The sequence below is a fragment of the Phalacrocorax aristotelis genome, chromosome 1 (assembly GCF_949628215.1).
Source record: "Phalacrocorax aristotelis chromosome 1, bGulAri2.1, whole genome shotgun sequence".
NCBI classification, from domain to species: Eukaryota; Metazoa; Chordata; class Aves; order Suliformes; family Phalacrocoracidae; genus Phalacrocorax; species Phalacrocorax aristotelis.
In genome coordinates this window covers 106,063,539-106,075,464 of record NC_134276.1, presented here as the reverse complement: position 1 = coordinate 106,075,464, position 11,926 = coordinate 106,063,539, and the positions used below count along the sequence as shown (strand labels likewise).

General features: G+C 42.6%; 1 protein-coding gene across 2 annotated transcripts; it reads right to left on the bottom strand.

Annotated features, from left to right (window-relative positions):
- Nucleotides 1-337: 337 nt before the first annotated feature.
- On the bottom strand, nucleotides 338-11,472 carry MRPL39 (mitochondrial ribosomal protein L39). Of its 2 annotated transcripts, none has more exons than XM_075101606.1 (10): nucleotides 11,241-11,472; nucleotides 10,590-10,808; nucleotides 10,113-10,252; nucleotides 9,529-9,628; nucleotides 8,850-8,917; nucleotides 7,438-7,550; nucleotides 4,880-4,945; nucleotides 3,551-3,704; nucleotides 2,578-2,625; nucleotides 338-474 (listed from the first exon to the last, which is right to left on the bottom strand). In XM_075101606.1, the coding sequence occupies exons 1-10, from the start codon at nucleotides 11,455-11,457 to the stop codon at nucleotides 388-390; spliced, it is 1,212 nt and encodes a 403-aa protein (XP_074957707.1). In that variant the 5' UTR covers nucleotides 11,458-11,472; the 3' UTR covers nucleotides 338-387. The 2 variants fall into 2 exon arrangements, with proteins under 2 accessions (XP_074957707.1, XP_074957717.1); XM_075101616.1 differs by having other exon boundaries at nucleotides 10,590-10,796.
- Nucleotides 11,473-11,926: the final 454 nt, after the last annotated feature.

Below are 11,926 nucleotides of genomic sequence, written 5' to 3'. Positions count from 1 at the left end.
CAACTGCAAATTGCTGTTGTGCAGTAACTTTTCCCCTTTCTTAAATACGTTAGCCCAGAGGTACTACCACTGTCACTGATGGGCTCGGCTTTGGCCAGCGACGGGTCTGTCTGGAGCCAGCTGGCTTTGGCTGTCTGACATATGGACACTTCCAGCAGCATCTCAGAGAAGCCATGCCTGTAGCCCCCCAGTACCAAAACCTTGCCCTGCAAACCCAATACAAAGTGGCATTCAAGTGGACTGAAATGTCTGATAGTGCCTGTACATTTACCCATGATTTAGGTCCACAAAATTCAAATGAATTAGCCAAGACATTTTTATACGCCGAACAAGTCAGTCATGTAAAAATACACATTTTATTATGTACATTTAGAGGTTAAAGTTAATTTAATTTGATGCAGTTTTTCCTTCTTCAGTTCCGTCTTTTGCCTCATGACATTCTGCTGGTGCTTTCAAATATTTTTCTTCAGTGACCTGCAGAAAGGTAACAATTCTGTTACATTTTTAAACATGATTTAATTCTCCTTGATCCTGGAAATCCCCCCCTCATAAGGTCACTGTACCAAGAAAGGACAGCCTACAAAGACAACTACTGTCTCCACTATTAATCAACCTGAATTACAAGCATCTTCAAACTGATGCATCTTCAAGCTGACAGGCCGCACCCAAAGGGGCTCCTTTTCCAAGTGGCAACCTGTCACAAGTGGGATCCCCCAGGGATTGATATCGGGCCCAATGTTATTCAACATCTTTATAAGTGATCTGGATAACGGGATCAAGTGTAGCCTGATGAAGTTCACGGATGACACCAAACTGAGTGGGGAAGTAGACGCTCCAGAAGGGAGAGCTGCTCTGCAGGGAGACCTGGATAGGCTGGAAGAGTGGGCCAGCAAGAACCTGATGAAGTTCAACAAGGAGAAGTGTAAGGTCATGCACCTGGGAAAACATAATCCAGGAGTGCAGCAGAGACTGGGATCCACCTGGCTGGAGAGCAGCTCTGTCGAAAGGGACCTGGGGGTCCTGGTGGACAGGAAGCTCAGCATGAGCCAACAGTGTGCTGCTGCAACCAAGAAGGCCAAGGGGATGCTGGGTTGCATCAAAAAGCGCATCACCGGCAGAGAGAAAGAAGTCATCATCCCACTCTACTCAGCGCTTGTCAGGCCACACCTGGAGTACTGGGTACAGTTCTGGTCCCCGCTCTACAAAAGGGATGTGGACAGGCTGGAAGGGGTCCAGAGAAGGGCCACCAAGATGATCAGAGGACTGGGAAGCTGCCATACAAGGATAGGCTGGGAGAACTGGGTTTGTTCAGCCTTGAGAAAAGGAGGCTCAGAGGGGATCTCATCACCACGTACCAGTACTTAAGGGGTAGCTACAAAGAAGATGGAGACTCCCTTTTTACACGGAGTCACATCGAGAGGACAAGGGGGAATGAACACAAGTTGCTCTTGGGGAGATTCTGATTGGACACAAGAGGGAAATTTTTCACAATCAACCATTGGAATGATCTCCCCAGGGAAGTGGGTGACTCGGCCACATTGGACGCTTTTAAGATTCGGCTGGACAGGGTGTTGGGCCATCTTGTCTAGACTGTGCTCTTCCTAGGAAGGTTGGACTAGATGATCCCTGAGGTCCCTTCCAACCTGTGATTTTGTGAAACTAGTTTCATAGAAAAATACCACAGGTTAGGCTCTGAGCACATCCTTGGCTAACAAGTTTCAGTAGACATACAGCGTGTTTTTCTCTCTCTTGCCACACAAGCAAGTAAAACGTTTTATCTGAAGGCTCTAAAACACCTGCTGATTAATTCTTATGAAGATTTCCCATGTTTAAGCATGCCTTGCATACTTTGTGTGCATACTCTACACACATAAAGTGAACCTCTGGTTATAAGTGGAACTATAAAATATCACAGCTGCGTATCTTTAAAACTCGCCTTTTGCATTTATTCAGTCATTGTAAAGCTTCTCTCGGATAAGTACATTTCAACTTTGAAACACTGGTTGTTTAACAGAAGTATGTTTGCAGGAAACTCTTGTTTTCCATGTAGCTTTTAAGCAGGCAAAAAATACTCAAACTAGTGCATTTATACAGCTTACTGAAGTAGCATTCCCTTTTATCTCCAGTAACTTCCACCTAGGTTCACCCTGTGGTATTTTATCCCTGCATTTTCTTGTAACGAAACATGTTCACATTTGTTCTCTCAAACCTGTGGCACAAAACTTACTACTACCTAAAAATCCAGTTAAGTGTAAATACATTGTTCCAATTTTTAGTTTTCTTATTTCACATTCACAATTAAAACAGGAAAAAACAGATTTTACACACAGGTGATACCAACATTAATTCTAGAGATGAATTTGAAAAATATTAATATAGGTTAAAGTGATAATTAACAGCAGCTTCAAGATCTCACGTGCATCTGATTTTTCCTCACCTGTGAACACTTCCATTCCTAAAGATACCTTGAAGGTATTACCCTTCATACCTCTGAATATCTCTGATCATTCAAATTCTACTCTATCACAGCATCTCTTTATATTTGGTAAGCTGTACTTCACCGCTAATGAGACTTACCAGCCTCTTCGATCTTTCCAGCAGTTTGTGCCACACGGTGTGGTGAGCCTGTATTAAATGTCATTAAATGATGTTACTGGAGGCCAATAAAAACCCCAAACCTTACATACATTTGTCAGAATCTATTCTATGAGAAAAGATGGCACAAAACCATAACAATCCATAATTCAGACATTACAGCTTATGATTTCAGAGTCCAATTTGCCCATATTCCTTTGGGGGACTTGAATGATGATCATACCCATTGATCAGCCTGCTGATCATACCCATTCATTGTGTGGAATCACTGAGGGGGTAATGGGCAAAAACAGGCATTAAAATCTTATGACAACGAAGGGTACACAGAGGTGAGGTGAGGAACCCAGCGCCCATTTGTCCCTTGAAACCCTCCCCAGCTGAGACAAGAGCACATGCGCTAGACCACACATCAAAATCATGTAAGTCAACAGAAATGGGAAAAAAGACTCCTGCTTCCACCCATAGTTCTGCAATGCCTTTGTTTAAGACTGATTAGTACTAGGACTTTTTCTTGTTATTGTGGTAAAGTTTTACTTTGGTGTCACAGAAGACTTAGAAATTATATCCTTTATCATGAGTATAGATTCAAAGTTCTGTTCTTTCCTGATCTGAATAAACACTGTCAGCAGTCTCAATTTCAGAGGATTAGCATGCACAACTAAGGCAAGGTGAATTAAATATCCATGCAGAAACTGCACAACCGAAATGACACTTTCAGTACTGAAAAATAACATCAAGGGCCCTCTGATGCAAACTTTTCTAGTTCTGATTTCACACCCAGAATACTTCCAGGAAAACAAACCCCAAATATCCAACATAGACATCACCATAGGCCTTCCCTTTCTGCTGCTGTTCTCACCTCTGAGTTACATTCAGCTACCAGCACAGCATGTAATAAAGATCAGAGAGTAAGCCAAATGCCCTAACTCAAAGAAGTACAAAATGGATTAGTTACCCTCAAATGGATTGGCAGGGACACACCCTGGAACCTCCTTATCAGTTCAGATTGGTTAGTCTGAAGATTATGGGCTGCCGTTATCTCATACTGGAAACAGAAACTTGTCCTTGGAATGTGAGGGCCTTCACTAACATCTACAAAGTCACCAAACCTGATGGGAGCAAAAAAAAAACCACCCATGTCAAATACATTTCTAGAGAAGTACAAGCAGATTTTTGTTTTTGATTAGAAGATTCCTATCTACAGAACAGATGGAAGGAAACCCAGACAGACCCCAAATCAAAGCTAAACAAACCCCAGTTCAGCATTTCTAGGTTTCACGAAGCAAAAATACAGGTCACATAATTTCCTAAAATGAACTTTTGAAATGTAAACCTCAAGTCGAGAAAGAGGATCCTAGGTTTAACAAACCTTTGAAAACATATTGGCTTTAGAAGTGGGATAACTCTGCCATTCACCAGAAAAAGATTTACCTCCAAGATCACACATTTTCCACAGTACAGTGTTTGTTTACTACCTGCACAGGTGTTTCCCCTTCAGCTCTTGGAAAACTGCAAATCAGTTAAAAAGATGTACAGCAAAAGAACATTCAGAACAAACTTCTCACAGACATCAATAGGTAAGTCCATTTTCCCTCTTACTGAGCAAACTAGAGAGTGGGAAGAAGAAGGAACCACAGACAACATCGTTCTAAAATTTCAAGAGCCATCACTGCAAAGGCATCTGTTCCTTTAGAGAGATGTGGACTCCAAAGTCAAATGCACAACAATTTAGACATCTAGAAAACCAAATATCCTATACTAGCCTAACCTAGCCACAGATTCTTTTATATGCTTGAGATACAATACAAGCTTCCTGCCTCCAGCCTAAGAGTTTTTATATCAGGAGCCAGCTCCATCCTCATCTCCACCACTGCAAGGCAGTTAGGAAGACCTTGACAACTTTGGAAGAAAAATCCACTACACAGTGCTAACTCTTGTTTTCAAACAAGTATTTGGTTTGTATTTTATTTAACTTGCCACGCCCTAGAGATTTATTGTAAATGCATTTAAAGCAGGAAGATTTCTCTGGCACTTACCATCTTTAACATAACAAGAAACAGAAATGTAGTGAGATCCACCAATTGTTAAGTACCACAAAACAATGGTTGTATAAAAAAACCAACCCACCCAAACAACAGCTTAAGACAGACTACAAATGGCAATGAATACAAGTGATTTCTAAATTGAAAACCATCAGAAGTAACTTGCTCTTCCCACTTGCAGAGTACTTGCAGTACAATCAAATCTTTCAGTGGATCATAACAGAGAGTTCAGTTTTGCTCACCTATGCAACATTACAATTCCTTCCGCATTCTGAGAAGCTTTTTGTTCTATCACCTCCATTTTGTATCTAAACAAGACAAAAAAAGGATTAAAGAAATCCTCACCTTTAACACCTAGTTCTTTTAAGAATACTTAAAGAGATGAATTGAAGGAGCATTCTTAAAAAATCATGCTCATATTTATGTGATCTTTGAAACAGGTTTAAATTCTTAAATGACAACACATACTGGCATATTTCAAAAAGCATGTCATACATATCTGATAGTCTAACCTCAGTCCTGGAAAAAATATGAAGATTATATCAAGTACTATTGAAAAGCATTTAAAGAAAAGTGCAATCAGACACAGTCAACATGGGTTTACAAAGGGAAAGTCCTGTTTAAAGAATACGATATCCTTCTACAACATTAGCCACCTAGTGGGAGAAGGGAAGGTGGTGGATGTAGTTTTTCTGGACTTCAGTAAGGCTTTTAATACTGCCCCTCACAGCATCCTTCTGGACAAGTTGTCCAACTGTGGGATGAGCAGGTTCATGGTGGGCTGGGTAAAGAACTGGCTGAATGGCAGAGCTCAAAGGGTTGCAGTGAATGGGGCTACATCTGGCCGGTCACCCATCACCAGTGGTGTTCCTCAGGGTTCCATCCTAGGGCCAGTTCTCATGAGTATTTTTATCAGCGATCTGGATACAGGAGTTGAATGCACCATTTGCAAGTTTGCTGGTGATATCACACCAGGAGGTGTTGTTAACTATCCTGAGGGACAAGAGGCCTTGCAGGGGGATCTAGGTAGATTGGAGCATTGGGCAATGATTAATGGGATAAAATTTAACAGGCCGAAATGCTGGATTCTACACCTAGTATGGAGTAATACTAGACAGAAGTATAAATTGGGAGAGGAGAGGTTGGAGAGCAGCCCTGCAGAAAGGGATCTGGGGGTGCTGGTAAACAGGAGGCTCAACAGGAGTCAGTGTGCTCTGGCAGCCAAGAGGGCAAACCATGTCCTGGGTGCATCAAACACAGTATGAGCAGCGGGTCAAAAGAGGTCATTATCCCACTGTATTCAGTGTTGGGGCAGCCTCACCCTGAATACTGTGTGTAGCTCTGGGCGCCACAATTTAAGAAGGATGTGAAGGTGCTTGAATGCATCCAGAGAAGGGCAATAAAGATGGTGAAAGGGCTGGAAGGCACATCCTATGATGGGTGGTTGAAGACTTGTCTAGTTTGGAGAAAAGGAGGCTGAGGGACGACCTCATTGCTCTATACAGCTTCCTAAGGAGGGGAAGTGGAGAGGGAGGTGCTGAGCACTTCTCCCTGGTATCCTGTCATAGGATGTGTGGGAATGGCTCAAAGCTGCACCAGGGGAGGTTTAGACCAGACGTTAGGAAGCATTTCTTTACCAGGAGGGTGGTCAAACACTGGAACAGGCTTCCTTGAGAGGTGGGCAATGCCCCACACCTGTCAGTGTTCAAGAGGCATTTGGACAATGCCTGTAACAACATGCTTTAACTTGGTCAGCCCTGAAGTGGTCAGGCAGTTGGACTAGTGATCGCTGTAGGTCCCTTCCAACTCAAATAGTCTATTCTAGTCTATTTTATTCTATGTATATGTTATAGGAGGGCCATACTCTCTCAGCAGAGTTTTTTTCAGAAAGATAAAATGAGCCCACTACTTCAAATAAAAATAAGAGTTTTTCAAGTCATATGTAAGAGTAGAAGACACTATCAGATGACCTAAACTGATCTTATGCAATTTTTGGTCCTCATCAGCTGGTCATCTGCAAGACAAAGTGTTCTCTACTCTTTCTACACACACACAAATACATATACAATGTCTAAAGATATTACCAAAAGCTAGCTCCCATGTGCTGTCAGTGCTTGCCAGCCAACGTAGTGAAGAGAAGCTAGTCTGTATGTCACATTATCATCTTGATTATTAAGCTAAAAAACTAGTTATTTTTGCAACTTTATCTATTGCATAATTCTATTTTGGTTCACAAAATTACAAATTACTTATTTCCCCCCACCTCTCCCCAACCACCGAAAAGCTGTGGACCAGAGAAATTTTTTTCCCAAAACACTGCTTAAGTGTTTTTTCAGCAGAGAAAATACTGGAGTCTTTTGAACAGGCTTTCTTTTTTAGCACAGGCCAGAGTATTTTATTCATTTTCCCCCTGCAGAGCTCAAAAAGCGCATTTCATCAAATATTCATTTGAAGATACCAAAATATAAAAAAAGCCTACATTTCTTTGAATATGAAAGCCTTTCAGCAAAGGCAGAGAGTAACCAGAGCTTCAATTTAAAAGTAGTGAAATCTTGAAGCTTACTCTTAAATTAAGAAGTCTACAGTCTTTCCATTTGTCACAAAACTACACCCAGCAAAGGTGTCTGGTGTTGGCCTCTGGAGAGAGCATTAAAAATTAAGTAACATGGCATGACAAAGAGAACGGAGGCACGCTCATTCAAAGTAGTGTCACATCTTATTTTAGATTTACAAAAACAAGCAGAGTTTCAAATTAATTTCTAATTGTCTTTCTAAAAGAAAGGCAAATTCAGACACTTGCCTGTTATGTTGAAACATTTCACGTGCTACTTTTGCTTCGACATGTAGTGTTTCAAATGGCAGGTCTTTATGAATTAGCTTTCTGGCATCCCTTGTAAGAGAACGGAAGTTGTCCTAAAAAACAGTTCATACATATAAAGCTGTCACCACTGTTTCACAGCTGTACTGAACAAACGAAGCATAGGAAACACTAAATATCAGTCAGAACAATAAGGACTACCTACTATAAATCCTAAATTTAAGAACATTGCTGTAGGGTTGTAACTCTTACTATTTATCTGCCACAGATTACTACAGATCATCACTGAATGGACTGATTCAACACCCAGTGAAATCAATAGGCATTTTCCATCAGAAACTATACATGTTAAGTGGAGTTAAAGTTCCCAGGTTTTCCCAACCTGTATGATATATACACATACAATCCTGCTACTGTTAAATATTCATCTGTGCATCCTGTTTCCCAGAGTTGTGATTCCACTTATAAATGACCTCTATTCTAATGAAATCAAAAAAAGTACTGAATAATTAATAAATAGACATTGATCACCTTGGTCCTGAATACAAAGCTCTGCATACTCAGATTTGTCAATAAATAAGAAAACGTTATTAGGAGAAATTACGTTTATAGTGTCACTTAGAAAACATTTCAAACTAAGTTACTTGAACTACAAGATCATATTGAAGAAAAATTCTGCATTGTACCAGCACTGCTTTGTTAGCCATACACATGTCTGCTAATATTTGGGCATGCAAACATGAGCGGGCATGAGACAAGTAAAACACTCGCGATCACACCAGCTACCGAACAGTTATGAGACTTAAAGGTTTTAGATCATTAGATTTACCGAAGAGCATGAAATGTAAGCAAGCTATTAAGGAAAGCCTCAGCTGAACATGCTCACAGTTCTTCTACAACAATAAACTGATTAAGCTGTAAACTGCTCGGTGAAAATACAGGTATTACACACATTTCAGTGGGCTGTATTCACACAAAGGCTACAGGGCTATGGTTGCATCTACATTACCAGGCAAGAGTGGCTGAGTACGAGCAGATCTGCAGAGTAACAAAGATGGCAATGAGGTCCTGACAGCCATGCCAACTGTTTTGGGAACGGTATTTCAGACTAGAGCTACTCTAGCCCCATACACTTAAAACCTGTAAGTATTTGGAGGACAGCTCTCGGTTTAATTTCATCTGAAAGAAGCCTGGTTTGTGCACTCTGAGACCACTCTGCCATGAAAGCCAGCAGAGATTAGTTTCCAAAGAATACTCCTGACCTGAAATAAAATACTAGTGTAGATATACCTTGTGAAAAAACAACAACTCACTGCCCACTCTCCCCCATTAGAGAAGAACTGCAGGACAAGGATGCAAGCTCTATAATTTTTTGAGGAGGAAGTTGTGCTTACATTTGTTGGTTTCCAGTCATTCAGTCTATCGTCCAAAATTACATCATAACAGAAAGCTCCAGAGATCACTGCAATACCAATTCCAAAGAGAAAAACATTAATACATGTAACAAAGTATGAATTTCATTGCCATAATACACTTAAAACTGTATCAGAATGAATGAGAAAACCAAAATTATCACAAGAAATCCATCATAAAATACAAATTTTCAGCTGTGATTTTACAGATATATGGTAGATTAAACCTGTATCAGGTCACAGACGAGCAAAAGCTGTTACTAACCCTGTCTGTCCTTCAATAATCTTCCAACTTGATGTATACATCATAATTTTTAGTAACTCAGGTGCTCACAAGGTTACATTGTTTCACAGAAACAAATCACATCTTCTAAATACCTTATTCATGCAACTTCACAATAAAAAGGTTATGTCCTCAAGTTACTAACTTAACCTATGAAATCCTAAGTGGTCTGAAACCCAGTTGCCACAGACCAGTTTTCTGTGCTTCGATAACAAAATTGTTTTCAGTGTGATTGCTATAAATTAAAGGCTACAACAACAACATGTAATACACAAATCAATGCTAAGTACTGTTAATAATTGGAAAAGGAGCCTCTGATTTTTTGGGTCACTTAAGAAGCACCAAAAGACAAGACAATCAGTATAAAACTTGTATCACCTGGTACTTCTGGGGATTTAATCAGATTCACCAAGTACTCGTCTTTGAATGCCCGCTTTAACACACATGCCATGATCATGGCACAGGAACGCCAATACGCCTATAAAGAGAATTTCAAAACACACGTTTATTACGTAGAAGCTAACGCATATGAGACGAACATGGGCTATTTATTCCGAAAGAACACCACCTTTTAACTGAATTAGGCACAAACTTCGCTGTCAACGCAAGCATTACTTTCTTTAGTATTTAAACTTCTATTTGGAGATAATTTTCCATCTAGAACCAGTCAAAAACATCTAAACTGCACTTAAAATGGAAGCCAGATGTTTTCCTGGAGATATTTAAACCTGAAATCATAGAATACAACAGCAATATAGGTTGAAAGAGATGTCCACACATCACCTAGCCCACACCCTGGTCCAACTAATGATAACCACGATGTGCCAAACAGCTACTAAAAATACCTGAATTTTCAAGACAACAAAGTTCAAGAAAGCAGACAGACATGGAACTGACAGGGGCATACAGAATCAAGAGGTCATAATCAGGCTCACCTACCATGGGATAAGATACAGACTTACCTTGTTTACTTCTTCTGGATCTTCATCTTTGAAAGTAAGGAACTGAATTTCACACGACTTGGTCAAGGGCCTATACATATCCCAGACCTCACCGTCCACAAGGGCTAGGACGGATTTACTGCAATGCCATTCACTTAAGTCTGAAGAAAATGAAACAAGTATTACGTGGTCATTAACCATACCCCTCAGAGTCAGCAGTTTAGACCCATGCATTTGCAACAACAAATGGCAAGTTTCAATTCTGTAAATGACTTGGAAGGACAAGCTGTTAATAGAGCCTCCAAAAACTAACTCAGTTTCTGCTGATGTATTTTAGTACAAATGTATTTTAAATATAACAACTACAAATATCCTGACTGCACATCTGTTACCTCGGCCGTTAAAATGTCGGTAATATTAACGTTTCAAATTTGGAAGAGAAGCGCTTTCTTTCCATCGCCAGCGGCACAACATTAGTTTAAGAGTCCATTCACTTACGCATGGCACAGTTGTACGGAGTAGATAAAGCTTTGTTCATTACAAACACACTGCCAGGGTGAGATTTCCCAGTGTATTTTACTTCGATTTTCTCAATTCGTGGATACAGAGATAACTGCCTCTCTTTCTCTTTGGTGAAGAGCTCGTTACGCAGCTGAATCACTTCATCTGATGTCAGCCGGGAAACAGCCGCCGTGGAGATGAACCCTGGGGAAAAGACTGATCAGAAATAAGGAATAAGTTGGTTTTAGCCTCTTTAAGACACTTGTTTCTACAGAAAGGAAGACATGCTGCCGCACTGCTAATTCACTTATGTGCCTCCGCACGGAGAGGGTGAGCGCCTCAGCGGCTCCGACTCCCCCGCCGTTCTCGCACCCTGCAACGCCCACGTGAGGTCACAGCAGAAAACTCTGAAGCAACCAAAGCTCAGTGATGTTCTCTGGCTGCACGGGCTCTTCCGCCACACAGGCACCGACGGACCGTCACCGCGCCCGCGCTTCGGCCCACCCCCCAACCACTGCCTCGGCCCACCCCCACCACGGCCTCCCCCGCCCGGCGGCCCGCGGGCCCGAGCCGCCCCGCCCGGCCAGCCCCGGCGCACCCAGCCGGGCCCCTCAGAGCACGGCCCACCGGGCCCCCGGCCCCACTCACGGCGCGCTCCCCGCCCGCCCCGCAGGCAGCGGGCAGCCCAGCGCCCCGCCATGATCCGTCCGAGTCCCGCCGCCCCGGTGCCGCATCCGCGGCTCCGCCGGAAACCGCGGCGGCAGCAGAGCAGTTCCGCCCGGTGCTGCTCCCGCGGCCGCCAGGCGGTGGCGCGGCGGGACCGGGCCGGGGCAGTCCCGGGGCTTGGCGGGCCCGGCGGCGGCATGGGGCTGCCTTTCCTCGCCCTCGGCTTTTAGCGCTCCCTTCAGAGGCCCCGTTCTGCACATTTTGGTCCCGCCGCCCTGCCTTGCCTCGGCAGGCCTCGTTCCGCCGGGCAGAGCGGCCGTCCCCGGGAATCTGTGAAAATTTGTGAAATAACTCAGAATTTGTTTCAGTGCTTTACAATTTAGCCGAGGGTGTTCTTAGCTCAATCCCCGATTGGCAAAGGTACAACAACAGCCATCAAGAATGCCAACGTCAAACGGTTGCGCTGAATTAGTGTCATTAACAGCTAAAAAATGTGATTAAACTCAGCATTAAAAAAAAAAAAAAAAAAAAAAGAGAAGGTGTGTTAATACTGGCAACAGACAGAATTTTCCACTGTCTGCAGAGCAGCGGACAGCTGGCTCCTCCTGGTGCGGCACCTGGCACTGGCTCTCCGGCGCTCATCCAGAGCACCAGGTGTGCGGGCAGGG